Source organism: Sinocyclocheilus anshuiensis, unplaced genomic scaffold (genome assembly GCF_001515605.1).
Source record: "Sinocyclocheilus anshuiensis isolate Anshui unplaced genomic scaffold, SAMN03320099.WGS_v1.1 scaffold4015, whole genome shotgun sequence".
In the NCBI taxonomy this organism is placed as follows: Eukaryota; Metazoa; Chordata; class Actinopteri; order Cypriniformes; family Cyprinidae; genus Sinocyclocheilus; species Sinocyclocheilus anshuiensis.
The window spans coordinates 691-16,623 of NW_015557048.1; the positions used below are offsets into that span (position 1 = coordinate 691).

The 15,933-nt window shown below is 35.0% G+C and overlaps 2 protein-coding genes across 2 annotated transcripts; both read left to right on the plus strand.

Moving 5' to 3' along the window:
• Window positions 1-2,542: 2,542 nt before the first annotated feature.
• LOC107676352 (V-set domain-containing T-cell activation inhibitor 1-like) lies at window positions 2,543-5,398 on the plus strand. Its single transcript, XM_016470874.1, has 4 exons — window positions 2,543-2,714; window positions 4,003-4,046; window positions 4,146-4,466; window positions 4,666-5,398. The coding sequence occupies exons 1-4, from the start codon at window positions 2,704-2,706 to the stop codon at window positions 4,818-4,820; spliced, it is 531 nt and encodes a 176-aa protein (XP_016326360.1). The 5' UTR covers window positions 2,543-2,703; the 3' UTR covers window positions 4,821-5,398.
• Window positions 5,399-9,185: 3,787 nt separating this feature from the next.
• On the plus strand, window positions 9,186-10,849 carry LOC107676346 (uncharacterized). Its single transcript, XM_016470869.1, has 6 exons — window positions 9,186-9,248; window positions 9,339-9,671; window positions 9,804-9,920; window positions 10,055-10,152; window positions 10,631-10,723; window positions 10,838-10,849. Exons 1-6 carry the CDS (start codon window positions 9,224-9,226, stop codon window positions 10,847-10,849), a joined length of 678 nt encoding a protein of 225 aa, XP_016326355.1. The 5' UTR covers window positions 9,186-9,223.
• The last annotated feature ends 5,084 nt before the right edge of the window (window positions 10,850-15,933 follow it).

The following is a 15,933-nucleotide window of genomic DNA, read 5'->3' on the forward strand; positions in this document are numbered from 1 at the left end:
TTTTTTGTGAAAATAGTTCATAAACAGAGTTGACCCTTTAAGTAACAGAGTAAAGTAACAGAATTGACAGAATTGTCCGATGGAATGTCAATTCTGTTACCGCATTGTCAGCATTGTTATTCTACCTTGGTGACAGAGTTTGACAGTAACAGAATTTACAATTTTCTTTATTTTTTGCCAAAAACTCCACTTGCTAGCATAAATGCTAAGAGCACATGGCACTAATTAAATCATGATTAAAAGACTTAAAATAAAAATAACAGTGTGATCAATGAAAAAATCTGTTTTCCTTTGATATTGTGGTAACAGATTTGACACTTTATAAAATAACTCTTGGTGTAAGAACTTTTTAGATTAAAATATTTTCTTAGAGAGAGCACATAGACTTTTCAGTGCTTCAGATCTTAACAGTGAGGGAAAGTGACATCCTTTCCTGTATCTTACGTAGTTGTGGGAGATAATTCCACTAATTTGAAGGCAAAGTATGGTATGGTAACAGAGTTGACACAAGATTTACAGACACACATTTTTATAAGAAAAAAGTTATTCTTTTTTATTTTTTATAATGTTGTAGAATTAGGCAAATGACTCTTTAGGGCTTTTATAAATAAAATGTATTAAATATGACAAAAAGAAAAGTACAATAAAAATGTATTGGTATGGATTTCATATTGGTGTGCACGTGTATTTCATATATATTTTTTGAACATCCAATAGTATACATTCACACATTTTTATAAGAAAAAAGTTATTCATTCTTTTTTATTTTTTATAATGTTGTAGAATTAGGCAAATGACTCTTTAGGGCTTTTATAAATAACATGTATTAAATATGACAAAAAGAAAAGTACAATAAAAATGTATTGGTATGGATTTCATATTGGTGTGCACGTGTATTTCATATATATTTTTTGAACATCCAATAGTATACATTTATATGTGAGTAATTTATAGGTGTATATACACGTGTTTTATGTATGTATTGATAAGCGAAGTTTGATTTAAATCCTACGTGGCGCCTCATAAAATAAAGATGCAAGAGTGGTCAATATACTCTTAAAACATCTAAAAGACACAGGATTTAAGGAAGATTGTTTTTTTTTCTTTTCCCGTCAACATCAATGCTCCACACTCCATCCCAGTAGGTGGCGGTATATGCACGAAAAGCGGGTTTGCCAACCGCCATAAAACGTTGAAGAAGAAGAAAATTAACAGAGTTTCCCTCTGACTGTTGCCAGAGTTGCCTAGTCCGTGTATTATACGTGACTTTGGGCTTCTTTTTTGTAAAGTTGCGTGAAAAAATCTCGGGTCGCTGGTTGCGGTGTTTTGGGCTTATTTTAAAAAATATGGTTGCTTGTTAGGAAAACCTGACAAGCAACTTTGTTTCTTTTCATTTATGTTCACTGTATTCTCCAATGCATTGATTAACACTCTGCTCACAGTTAATAGCCAATCAGTGCAAAAATATAAGTGCTGTAGCGTTTTTAATATTTGCCAAATATTACAGTAGTCCCTCACTGCAGAACACAAGATCCAGGGGGCATCCACATCTAGGGGGTGGATCTTGGATCCCTCAATGGGGGATTGAAGAAAAATCACGTTCAAAAAGAAGGCGCGTGACGCTGTAATTCAATCGATGATAATAGTAGACGTAGAGTATAAGATGACTTTTTTTCCTTTACAAAGTAGCCTAATTTTTTATTTTTACAATGTTTTTGTAATGCTTTAATTAGGGCTGCACGATAAATCGCATGCGATATTTAACGCGCATCTTGTCAGTAAAGCCGGTTCTGTAATCAGCGGTAAATCTCAAGTCAAGTCAAGTCAAGTCAAGTCTGCTTTATTGTCAACTGCGGGCTTTCACATTGAGCAGCATTAACTACACAGAGCCGTTGTTCACTGACGAGCTGCGCAAAACATGCGCAAAGTATGATCGTGATTTTGCGCAGATTGTCAGTGAACAACGGCTCTGTGTAGTTAATGCTGCTCAATGTGAAAGCCCGCAGTTGATGGAGATTTACCGCTGATTACAGAACCGGCTTTACTGACAAGATGCGCGTTAAATATCGCATGCGATTTATCGTGCAGCCCTAGCTTTAATTATCACTGGCTGTAATAAAAAAACAAGTAGGTCTATACTAATACTAAGAGTATTTTTGTTTCGAATAGCCAATATTTTAGTAGGCTATAAATATGTGGCTATATTACAGCTCCCCTTTGAAGCTCTTGTGTTTTTCTTTTTCTATTTCTATTTGTTCTATTCTGCTCACAGGTGATTGGAGAGGAGTTTTGTTCCTGCTTTGTTGCAGTTTGCTGATTTTTGTAAAATAACTTATGTTTTTGCTTTTCAGATAAAAGGGTAGTTTCGATTTAATATGTTGTAGGCTCATTTATTGGTCATAAATAATTGATGATAAATAATATTGATAAATAAATTATCAAAAAATATCGGGGTTGTTCTGGGCGTGTTTTTAAAGCTGCGGTTGCTTATTTGTCTCGCGAGAGTTATCGTACAAGAAGAAAAAAGATGAAGTCTCGCGAGAGTTGGCAACGGTGACTCTTGCACACGGAAGCAACAGAAAGCGGAGGAGTAAACGTTAAAACATTTTTGCTTTTCTTCTTTTTAAATTGCCCGCTACGTTTACCTTAGACTTGGGTAACGTTAGGACAAACGACATATAGCAGACATATAATACGAGAGTCATGTTTGTAAGGTATGTAACTGTAGAGTTTTGTGTATAAATTAAAATTATAATCGGCGAATGTTTTCAATCTTTCTTTTCTGCTTTCAATCAGAAAGCATGGACGGTGTACGATAAAACAGTACGACAATTTAGATAACGTAAATCAGAAATGAGAAAAAAAAAAGAATGTTCACATTTGTTGATACACAATGCATCCTTTTCACATAGTGTTTGACTCGTTTCCACAGTTAATAATATCGTAAATCTAGCAAAGTTTTTATATTTCAATTCTAAGACTTGCATTAATAACGCTATTGTGTTGTGTAACCTTGCCATCAAATTACAAAAAACTAGTTAACGCTGCTGTGTGTAACTTAAGTGCTGGCAAATTCGACAGCCTTCTGTTTTCTCACCATTGTAATCAATCTCTTGACAAATTATAGAAAGTCATATAATTTTTTATTTATTTATTTTATTTTGTTGTATAGCTATTGGGGCAAATTGTAACGCAAAAAAAAATATTTCTATGTCTACGATGACTTCCGCTTCTGAGATCAACGGAAATGTGAAAGGTGCCCATACAAGATTATACAAAAAATGCTTGTAATGATGTTTCTTAATAATAGTAGGTCAATCACCGAGTGAGTAGGGCTATATCCTATTCGAACATAACTTGTTAGAGACTACAGTTCTGTGGGGTAAAACAAGCTGGACGCAAGAAAATAGATGGTTTAGTTGATATTACAAATAAATTGCAATAGTAAAATAGCAGAAGTGGTGAAACAACAATGATGAATGGTGTCATGAGGCCAACTGGAAGCATGATGTCATGTCAGTATCTTAATTATATATATAAAAAAAACTACACTATTTAAAAATTAAGGCATCTAGAATTTTCAGGTTGATAATGTGTAGTTATTTTTCAATTATAGTTTTTCTGAATATGTTTTAATTTCATCATGCAATATTGAGAAAAATGTGTTAATACAGCCTATTACACCTATAATACACCTATATGCGTGGAATAGCATTAAATCTTTCAAAAAAAAAAAATCTAAGAAAAAAGCATCTGATATAATAAGGGGTCTTTTGTCTTAAAGTGACACTTGTCTAAATATATAGATCAGTGGGTCTTTCTCTGAAGTCATACTGTCCTCTGTGCATGATTTTGTTTAATTTCCAGTTTTAAAGGGAATAAACCTCAGGCGCTTGTCTGAAACAGAAGTGTTGCCTTGTGTTGTAAAATTATAGCCCAAGGATATATACATTAACCATTGCCTATATCATATATAATTTTTTTCTTTTTTGGTTTGTGCAGATGCTGGGTCATTTATGTATTATTTATTCATCTGATAGATAAAGGTTAGTATTCACAGACCTCAGTTAATTCATGTAACTTTCTGCTTTGTGCAGTCTGTTTTGTTGTTGTTTGCTTTATAAAGTTGTTACTCTTGTCTCCAGTGTCTCTGCAGGTCAGTGGTTTCGTTGGAGATTCTGTCCTCTTGCCATGTTCATACCAGGATAGAGAACTAAAGCCAGAAGACATTAATGTGTTTTGGAGATACAATGAAAGCAAAAATGTTTATGATATCGAAAAAGGGAATCCATCAACAAACAAACAGGATGCAATGTTCAAGGGTCGAATAAAAAGTGTTCTCTCACGGCACGAGAATGGGAACTTTTCTCTTATACTCTCAAATCTGATGGTCACCGACACAGGGCAGTTCTCATGTGATATCCCAGGTGTGAAAAAGGAATTCAAACTAACGCTGCATGTCAAAGGTATGTAGAAAGAGTCATTACTCACATAGACAGTTTGAGTTAGTTGGGTGTAATCTGTAATACTGGGTTTTCATCTTTAACACCTCATTATTTTTTGTCAAAATAACACCCAGCATGCACATTGCATGTGTTTATTGCATTTTTAGACAATCATTAATTTAGTTTCAACAATATTTTTCAAATGTTTTTGTCTTAACAGCACATCCAACAACAACGTCTACTACAGCGTCTAATCTAAAATCGACGTCTGATACAAGAAGCTCTTCCATGAAAACACAACCAGAGGGGATTGCAACTTTCCTGACTGTTGTTTTGGAATTTTTTCTTTTGCATTATATCTGTGTACTTTACTAGAGTTACTCTTTACTGTATTGCTTAACTGTGTTGCAAATTGTGCCTTTCTTCAATGCTTAGTAATAGTTGTTTGTACCCTTGAACCAAATGTGTTATATTCTGACTGCTGTACAAAACTGTGGCCAAATTCAGTAGCATAATTATAAGAGACAGATGTTTGATATTCATTTTATTTTTATTTAAGTTTAAACTTTTTGTCTTCCAGACGTTTCCAAAAAGCATTGTTAGCCAACTACACGAGTTCTGTCATTACCAACAATTCAGTGTTTCCCTAAACAATACAGTTTTAAAGAACATTTGCAAACAGCATCGCAAAGTTGTGTGGTAGGAACTACAGCTCTTGACCTGTGGCTAGAAGCAGAGTTTCTTTGTATGACATGGACTGATAGCGATAATGCTCTTGAGTATAAGCAACATGCACATCTATTTCTTTCATTCATCATTTTAGTTTGTAAATAGACAGAATGAAAGTGCCGTGTTTGAAGAGTATGAATGTGCTCAAGAGCCCAGGAGTATGAAGTAAGAATGAACCCATGATTAAAACAAACACTTGGAAATAAACCAGTGGAGAACAAAAATGGTGAAGATGCCATGTTTGTTATTCATAGTAATAATCTAACATTAATTCGGTCTTGATTCATTAGAAATTATTGCATCACCTGTGTGACACACTGCACCACAGTTTACATCCCCAACTAGAAGGCACATTTTCTTTTTATGCAGCTTTTTGAGCTTCTGATGTTTCTAAATAATCGGAATAACTATCATTTTTATGCATGGGCCAGATGTAACTTAAGCAAGATGATAAATTAAGCTGTCCTTACCTCTCTGGTATGTTGTTCTTGTTACAGCCTGTTAAAATAGAAAATGAAGAGTGACTGTAAAAATATATACTCCGTATATAAACAGTATTCTTATAATGAATTACTTGCAATGCCCTTCATTTGTAAGTTCCTTTGTGAAAATTTTTCAGCAAATTAATATTCATTTACAATTTTCAAACTAATAAATAATAAACTAAAATAAATCACATTTTCCCCTATCTTTGCTGTATAAATTATAACGGATCTAAGGATTCTCAATAGCCTGTTTGTGTTCATTTAAAATAATTTAATCATAATTATTTATAATTTAAACTATTAATTATGCCGTTTAATAAAATAAGTTGTTCATTTGAATTGTATTCCTTGCTCTTGCAATGCTAGTTATTGTTGTTTAATCTTATTGTAGAAGAGGTAAGGGAATGTCTCCATTTCAATTTTCCACTGTGTTTGCTTTAGTATGATAACACTTGTTGGATTTGTCCTGATCAGACTAAGTAGGCTACATCATGAAGTCCAGTCAGGGTGAAATTCAGAACTGAATGAACTGAAAAACATGCAACTAAGATTATGCAATACACCCTGCCCTTCATTTATTTATATATTCATTTTATTATTGTTTTTTAATTTTATTTAGCCTATCAATCTATCAGACTTATTCCTGCCATGAATATTTGATCAGCATATGTTCCAAACCTGTATGACCTGTATGGAACATAAATATATGAAGAATGTTGGGAAAAAACATAAACTTTTTTTCCACTGTATGGAGAAAAAAAAAAAAAGAAATTTCTCAAAACATCTTCTTTTGTATTGCACTGACTAAAGAGGAAAACTCATGCAATTTTGGAATGACATAAGGGTGAGTAAATGATTGATTTTTATCCAAATCAATTTGAAGTACTTACAGTATTGTTGTGAAATATGGACTATGGTAACAAAATGAAATTGTGCTTTCAGTAGCTCATCAGTTCCGGGGTTACACTGATGTAGTTTTCAGTTAGCAACCCAGAACTTAAAAATTTTTTGAATTTAGAACTTTAGAACTTTATAATTATAATTTTGAAGTTTCTTCATTAGGGCAATAGGGCGACGAACCACCAAAGTGTAAAAGGGTGGGATTTTTTTTCTACCACAGTGTTACGCTAGCTGTGAGAAGCAGGGCTGCATTAAGACCTCACTGGGCCCCGGGGATATGACTTACTGCAGGACCCCTCATCACAATAATTATATATATGGGTCATTCTTACTATTCTGTGGCATTTCAGCTTGGTAACTTTCCATAAAAAATGTTTAAATTTCCATGATGTAATCATTTTACCTGAAGAAGGGCTTGTTACACTATAAGAAAAATATATTGGTCCAGCTCAGGATATTATTCTTTAATATTTTTTCACGAAATTCCTCAGACGTGCAAGGACCGAATGTCTACCCTGTTACAGGACATTCTCATCTCAATTAACAAGTGTTTTGAATGCACAGTTATTGTAATATTTACATTTTCTAAGAGCTAAAATGTCCCTTTCTATACTCTGCAAATGTATTTTAACAAAGTGTTAATAATCGGGCATTATCTTGAAAAAAGTTGTTGTATTTTTGAGACACAGCGTAATTTCAACACATTTCTTTTAGAATAAAAATAAATTTAAATGGAATTTTGGAAACTATTTTAACTTATTTAATTTTACCATTTCATTCCCTACAAGTAACCAATTTGTTGAACTTATTTTAGTAATATCACAAAAACACTGAGGTAACAGGGTGGACAGAGTATAATTATATTATATAGAAAATGTAAATATTACAATAACTGTGCATTCAAAACACTTGTTAATTGAGATGAGAATGTCCTGTAACAGGGTGGACATTTGGTCCTTGCACATCTGAGGAATTTCGTGAAAAATTAATAAAGAATAATATCTTGAGCTGGACCAATATATTTTTTAGGAAGCCCTTCTTCAGATAAAATGATTACAACATGGAAATGTAAACATTTTTTATGGAGAGTTACCAAACTGAAATGGCACCGAATAGTAAGAATGACCCATTCATATATTATTGTGATGGGGGGCCCTGCAGTAAGTCATAGCCCCGGGGCCCAGTGAGGTCTTAATGCGGCCCTACGAGCACTAACGTGCTTTCGTCATCATACAGTGAAAGTGAAAGTGTCCCATACTTGGAATTTGTGCTCTGCATTTCACCCATCCAAGTGCACACACACAGTAGTGAACACATACCCAGAGCAGTGGGAAGCCATATTGCTGCGGCGCCTGGGGAGCAGTTGGGGGTTTGGTGCCTTGCTCAACGGTCTCACCTCAGTCATGGTATTGAGGTTGGAAGAGAGCACTGTACATTCACTCCCCCCACCTACAATACCTGCCGGTACTGAGACTCGAACTCTCAACTTTTGGGTTACAAGTTAGACTCTCTAACCATCAGGCCACGACTGCCCCTTAACTTGTGCGACGATTGTGCCCCCTATTAATCTTTAAGCTGAAGTCAGGAAGAGTCTGTATGGGCTGAATAAAGCAAGCTAGTATCTCTCCAGTAAAGTTTAAACAGATGACGATTGTAATGGAAGTAAAGATGATTACAGTGACATACAGCAAACTATTAGATGCGTGACTCCGTTATTATTAATATGCAAACAAACAAACCGTGTGTGTGCGCTCTCTGATAGCTTTCTGCACAAGCACATTTCAGTATGGTCGCATGTCTGGCAAGTGTTTTAAATGGACACTTGCTCAAGAAGCGTGTTATTATAGTAGTTTGCTGCAGTCAGTGGTGTTTATAGCCTATATGTGGGCATCAACACTTACTCTGACAGAGGAACTGTTCACTGGTGACGTCGAGCCGCCTTCAGATCGCCACATTTGACAAATTCAGAATTTTTTTTTAATTTGTGCTTTGCTCTGTTTAATAATTCTGAATGGATCTGTATAAATTTATATACACTCAGTTAAGGCGACTGGTATAGTGGTCTGTTGGCATCTCCGTGTCGTCCTGTTTGGTATTGGCCTCTGGCTTGCTTAGTTGGGGACACTTCATTTCCAGCGATATCGTTGACTTGATTGCAAATGATTGCAAAGATACTATTTAAACTGAACTGATATAAACTTTGCACTGTACACATAAATTGTGAATTATGAAAATAAAAAAAAAAATGTTTTAATTTATCTGGAAAAATTCTTGCAGAATATGCTGTATAGTTTTGTGAGAATCATCCTCAAACTTAATCTTGAACGTGGTAAAACAATTATCTTTATTTAAAATGTGTCAAGTCTTAATATATTTTCTTTTGTTATACTGGGATAAATCATACTGGGATGTTTGCTAAAATTGTTGGACGTGGCGGCATACCAAGAACATTTTTCACCAGCCGCCACTGTTTACCACCCACCCGCATATAACTGCTAATTACTTCAACCTTAAACATTGATTTAACTAATTGTTAGTGCTATCAGAGAAGTCCAGCTCTGACTTCCTCTCTTCTCTGTGTGCTTGAGGTTTCGTAGTGTTTCCGCTCACAGTAAGAGATGTTTGAATGATCACAGTATAGAAGATATTCATCTGGATCAGACGATGAAGATCATCCAGCTCCAGATCTGTGAGTTTATCACATCATATTTGACTGAATTAATAAATGGGGTTTCTTTTGATTATCTGTCTTAATAACTGTGTTTTATTTCTCTTATAGATCTGTTCATGTGGTCTCAAGCCACAGAGAGTCTAACAAACACAGCAGTAACTTTAGGAGCTGATGTGAATATAAGCTGTGATCTTGATATAGAGGAGATTTACTGGTACAGACAGAAGTCACCGGATCCTCCAGTGTTCATCTTACGCACTTACAGTAGCACGTATGAAGGAGCTAAATATGAAAACAGCATCTCTGAAGACAAATACTCAGTGAAAACTAACAGTCGTCTGTTCATCAGAAATATCACCACTGATGAATTAGGAGTTTATTATTGTGTGAAAACTAGTGAACCACTAAAATTCAGCAACGGCACCAACGTCTACATCAGCGGTGAGTTGTTTTCTCATTTCAAATGTATTTTTAAACCATATGATGAATTTTTATATATTCAATATACTGTATATTTTGTATATGTTCATAAAGTTGTTAAAGACTGAAAATAGAATTAGAAACCATTTACAGACTCAGTTCACAGGAATGAGACAGAATCACATGATGCTCCACAACACGAGACACCATGGAGGAACCTGACCATTACATCAGTCCTGTTCAATGTGCTTTTGATCATTGCAGTTATAGGTGTGGACTTTTTTTATATTACTACATTCATATTAAAGTCTAACTGAATTAAGTACAAGGAAACTCTAGATAAGGAGACTCTTATAAAACTGTTATATGTGAATTCAGTGATGTTTAATTCAGAGCTGTTTCAGGTTTGGTGAAGAGCTGCCTTGACGCAACCAGAAGATCTAAAAATACTTCGGAGAAACCTCAAAGTACCACAGCAGCTCAAAACACAAATGATCCACAGGTAAGATACTTCTTCAATAAATTAGTTTAATTACTTTTAATACATTGGTCTACATTTTAACCTGTCCTGGTTATTCTTGTATTCATAGGTTACTTAGTGATTTGATAGTTATCTTTTAGTTGTTGCTAATCCAAGTAAATCATTTCAACTTCAAATAGTATATTAAATAAATTACATGAAATGTGTGTTAGAAAAATACATTTAAAAACTTAGTGCACAAACCGTCTGGGATACCCAATTCTGATTGGTCAGTCGCAACATTCTGGTCAAATATTTTTGTATAATTACTGCTAAACTGTATATTTGATTGTTGTGCTAGTTTTACATCTCTCTTTCTTCTCATCTTTCAGTATGATACAAGACAATCATGGTCCTGATTAACCTGTCATGGTTTATTTTCTGAATATGACCATCTGACTGTGCATTCTGTCTTACATACAGTATACGGCCATTCATTTGTATGATCTTCTTCTTTCAGTATGCTGACATTGATTTCTCTAAGCTCTCCAGAAGAAACAGACCTTGCCCAGGACCAGACCAGGACCAGACTACCTACTCTCTTCTGCAGCCAGTAAAAACTGTAAAAACAACTTTATAAATTGTATCTACATATAAATGTCTTTACCCAATTAAAACGTATTATTAATATTGTTCTTTTTCCATTTTTCTCATTGTTTTTGCTTAGACCACAGAGTAACAAAAGTCTTGTTTAAGTAAAGACTAAGTAAATTAGTCTTGTTTAATAAACTAAATCAGACTTTTTTTTTTGTGGAAATGGTGTTTAATCTAAATATATATAGATTCTAATATAATGCTATACGCTTGTATTAAAGGGGTCCAATTATGCTCTTTTACAAAGTCTTGATGTTGTTTTGGGGGTGTACTAGAACAGGCTCTCATAGCTGGGCCAGTGTGTGTTGTGATTGGTTAGCTGGGCCAGTGTGTGTTGTGATTCGGCGCCTGGTCGGGAAATGTTATGCCCCTAACCATAGCCACCTGCGAGCTTCAGTGTAAATATTGCTTCAAAATCAAATCAATTTGAGCGTGATTTAAACCCGGATGATTGTAACCACTCTAAGTTCATCTGCTTTGGGAAAGCTAGCGTGTCTCCGACATAATCTAGTGCAGCTCAACCAGGTCTAGTCCCATTCGTCGATATTTGTGATATCACAAATCCCGGAAATTATGCGTTGTAGTCCAAACGAGTCGTTCGTTGTAGTTTTTGAAAAGTGATTTCTGTTAAATAAAATATCTCCTTTTGAAGTGGACTTTGAGCTTTGTAACTTTGCAGACCTTTTTTATGCTCAAACAGCAACATTACTGACTAACTAAAGTTGAAAAAGTGAAAAAGCATAATAGGACCCCTTTAAGTATTATTATTCTTATACAGACCATTTCAAAAATAATCTTTTTTTTTTCTTTAAGTTCTCTAAGATGTTCATGCGAGCAATGAGAGTTAATGTAAACTATATGGCAATGTGGTTTCTGTGTGTTACAGCCGCTTACGCTTGCAAGTTTGTGTTACTTTTTCATGTTTTGCAGAACTTTTTATACAGCTAGAGTGGAAATCACATGATTAAAGCTTAATAAATATAGTAAAGTTATTTTTTATATTTTTTATTTTTGGCTTGCATGTTAATTGTTTTTAATAATTTGCTTCTTACATATTAAAACTTCTGCACAGCTCTCTTTTGTGGTTAGCCTAACTTTGGTTTCATGCGAAAGAAATGTTCCACTGGTTTGGTCAGCTGATACATGAAATAAACATAAACCTTTGCATGCATATAGACAGGCGGTTTAAACTTTTTTCCAAGTGAAGTTGGATGAATGTTTCCTTTTTGCCTGACAAAAAAAATAAATAAATAATAATAAATAATAAACAGATTTACTTGAACCCATTTTATTTCTCAGTTTCTCATGACTATTATGAAATGCTCAGCAAAACCGTCTGTGTCTCAGAACCAGGAAGTACAGTAATTATCATTGCTGCAGAAAGTGACATTCAACTTATGATTTAATTTCTTCCAGCAACTTCTGACCAACTATCATTGAGATGAATGCTATGTGCAATGGCTTTGGGTTGCGACCCAAAAATGGACCATATATGTTCAAGTACACCTGTAAAAAGAAAAAAAAAACCATGCTAAATTTAACAAAGTGAAATGGTAACCAAACTAACCGTCTATATAATTTGAATTAATAGGCTCATTAACTTTAAAAAGAAAAAGCTTCCTATATTTTGATGATGACATCAAAGTCTCAAACTCTAATAAATCAGTTTTTCTATTCAGCATGTGTCATGTTAATCAGTTTGCATATTGTTGGGCCTGTGCAGTTCTTGGTGATATTAAAAAATGTCAATATCTAATTTTAAAGATTTTGGTACTGTGTTGGGACACCACTTGTTGAAGTAAACCAGCAGTGAATGACTGCACTACTATACATATAGTTGTAAAAGACTTGCTCTTTGCAAAACATTGTGAAAATTAAAAACAAACAATATGCAAACATCATGCTTCACATGATAGTCCCCTAAAAAATTAGTTATTAAAGATTATATATAACTAAATAAGGCAATATTTGACGAAACTGTTAGGTCAAATAAAATATTAAATTAATTGTAACTTTTTAATGAGACAATTATTTATTATATAACTTTATAAAGTTATATAAGTGTGGCTTTATTTGTTAATAAAAAAAAAAGACAGATTTAATTTTAAAGGGATTTTTAAAATTAAAATTCATTTACTTCCCTTCATGTAATTAACTCTGGTCTTCATTTTTATTATTGGTCTTTTTTTTTTTTTTTTCCAAGCTGTCAGCTCCAAATACCTTGTGTGTGACTAAATAATAACAGAATTGCATTTTTGGGTGAACTATTGCTTTAATGTTAAATCTAAATTCACTTTGTCACTTTTAAGGACTATTAAAGTTGTTTGTTCATGGAAGCAACAGAACCAGAGAGAGTGCAGAAGTTTCAAAATTCTGACCTACAAAAGCTTCAAGTTATGGATATTGAACCACCTCAAGACTCAACCCAAACACATATACATTACGTAAAACAGTTAAAATGTGATTTATCACAATCCATTCAGTATAAAATAACATAACTGTAATATAGTTCATTACAAAAAAATAAATGAATAAAAATCTGGATTTCTCAGAACATTTGTTCCAAATATTATTTATCAAGTTAGCTTCACTTTAACTTTATGTTACAGTATGGTTTAGAGAATCTATTTACAGCAGTCTGCCTTTAAAGCAACAAGAAAGCACAAATAACAACTGAAACTGAGGGATATTAATATGCAGACTAATCTAGCAACTAAAGACACATGTGATAAAATGAGCAACCATATGAAACAAATGACATAATCAGAAACCAAGGTAACCAAGGAAACAGGAAACATGAACATAAAAACAAAGACAGAAACAAAACATGGCATCACACCCCCTCCCGGTAGGCCACTCCTGGTGCCATAAACAAAACTAACACCGAAGTGGAGGGAGGAGGTGATGATAGCTAATACAAGGTTAGGAAGGTGGGCAAAGACCTCCGGGATGAAAATCTGGTTGGTGAGGCATTTGGTGATTGGGACACCAAATGGGGGCTGGTGGAGGAAGAGACCATAAGGGAACTGGAGGAGTGAGAGACCAGGGTGGAGCCAGCAGTGGAGGAGGCCATGGCAGAATCAGCAAGGTGACAAATCCAGATGGAGCTGGAGGGATGTGGCTCCACCATGCCCAGGGCGGAGGTGTGATGGAAGACTACGGAGCAAGATTAGTCTCAATAATTATTCACGCAAAAGGCACAATGCACACATGCGTAGTCCAATTCACATGCATGAAACCTAATTTACGTGCGCAAAAAATATATATATTCACAAAAATCAATTAATGTGGACAAAATAAGAATATATATTCATAAAATATGTTTCACAAATGCAAAACACAATTCACAGATGTACAACTGTGTACAAAATTTTTGAATGTTAAAAATTCACGGGTTTATCATGGGCTGTGAATGTGAATCACCTTGGATTTGTGTGTGAATTTTGAGACCTTTCTGGCAGCGAACTCCTCCCACGCGGCACACTCGTACTCTTTAGCCAATCAGATTTGACCCTGTCTGTCGGAACACTAGGAGGCGGTATGGAGCAGTCTAGCCTCATTGCCGCATGAAGACCAAAGCCGAGAAGAAGACGAACATATGTTTCACAAATGCAAAACAAAATTAACAGATGTACAGCTGTGTACAATGTTTTTTTAAATTTTCAAATTCGCGAATTTATCATGGACTGTGAATGTGCAAATCGCCATTCGTGTGTGAATCGCCTTTGATTTGTGTGTGTGTATTTTTGAAACATTCCTGACAGTGAGCTCCTCCCACACGGGTCACTCACACTCTTTAGCCAATCAGATTTGAGCCCGTCAATCAACCAATCATAACCCACTGTTGGGTGTATGAAGCGTGTGCCCTGGCCGTGCCTACCTGGATGTTACGTCATCAGCGCGAGACCACAGTACAAGTTACGATTCAGCAGAGAAATGTGCAGCTGATTGTTTGATTTCAGTTAATTAGTCTAGTAAAGGTGTATTGTTTTATTTTTGCATGTTTACTTAAAAATTAGAAGTAAAATCGTCTTTTAGACACACTCACTAACGTGACCAGTGTAAGCCAGCGGCTGCTATGGATACAGATAGTGTTGCCAAAAATGCAGCTGTCTTGTGTTAACCACAATGTCCCATATATTGGCCAAAATGAAGACGGAATTATGCTCATTGCTCTGTTTTTGTGCAGCAATGCTAGGTACAGTGCCCTTCCGACACAGTTACAATCACTCAGATGCTTGGGTGAGCAAAACAAACATCTGGGTGGCCACTGTCCAGCCTACCCATGATCCCATTCAGCCCCTAAATCTGAAACCCCATTCAGATTTAGCCATTCAGTGTAATTGAGGTTTGAATACCCGCTGACTGAAGAACTTGTAGCACAGCATCAAACTGGTATCAAGCCAATCTCAGACCTATGCAAGAGACTTATATTTAGCTGTGCTACGTTTGTACTCCTTCATAATTGTCAATTCATATTTCATGTTACAGGTACAATACAATTTATCATGGTCAGGCCATTTCATGGACATTTTAATGTATTTAGAAAATTTTTATACAATTTAAACTTTAATAAATTTCAAAAATTTATACAGCAACTGTTACCATCGACTTGTTTTGAAAGTTTTAATTCTGACAAAGAAAGAGAACAATAGCAAGAACAGTTAACAATGCATAACAAAGCTTTACTTCTTGAACATGTACAAGGTCATAGGGTACTATTCTAAAATGAATGTAGTAATAATGCATGACTTCAAAAATCTGTCAAAATGAATGGGTTGCAACATTACTGTTTTTAAAGAGTTACAGTTCCAAATGAAATGCATTTTATGAATATATATTCTTATTCTGGGCACGTGAATTGGTTTTTGTGAATATATTGATTTTTTCTCGCACATGAATTAGGTTTTATGCATGTGAATTGGGCTACGCATGTGTGCATCGTGTCTTTTGCATGAATTATTATTGAGAATAATCTTGCTCCATAGAAGAATGAGGCGAAGTCAGTCATGTTGAAGAACCATGGTGACACCGCAGGAAAAGAAGACTATGATGGAGCTGGGGTCCCCAGGAGGACGAGGGACACCAGTGGAGCTGCAGGGCTGACAGACCAAGGTGGAGCTGAGAGATCAAGGAGCCATGGTGGAGCTGATGGATTGATGGGCTGAG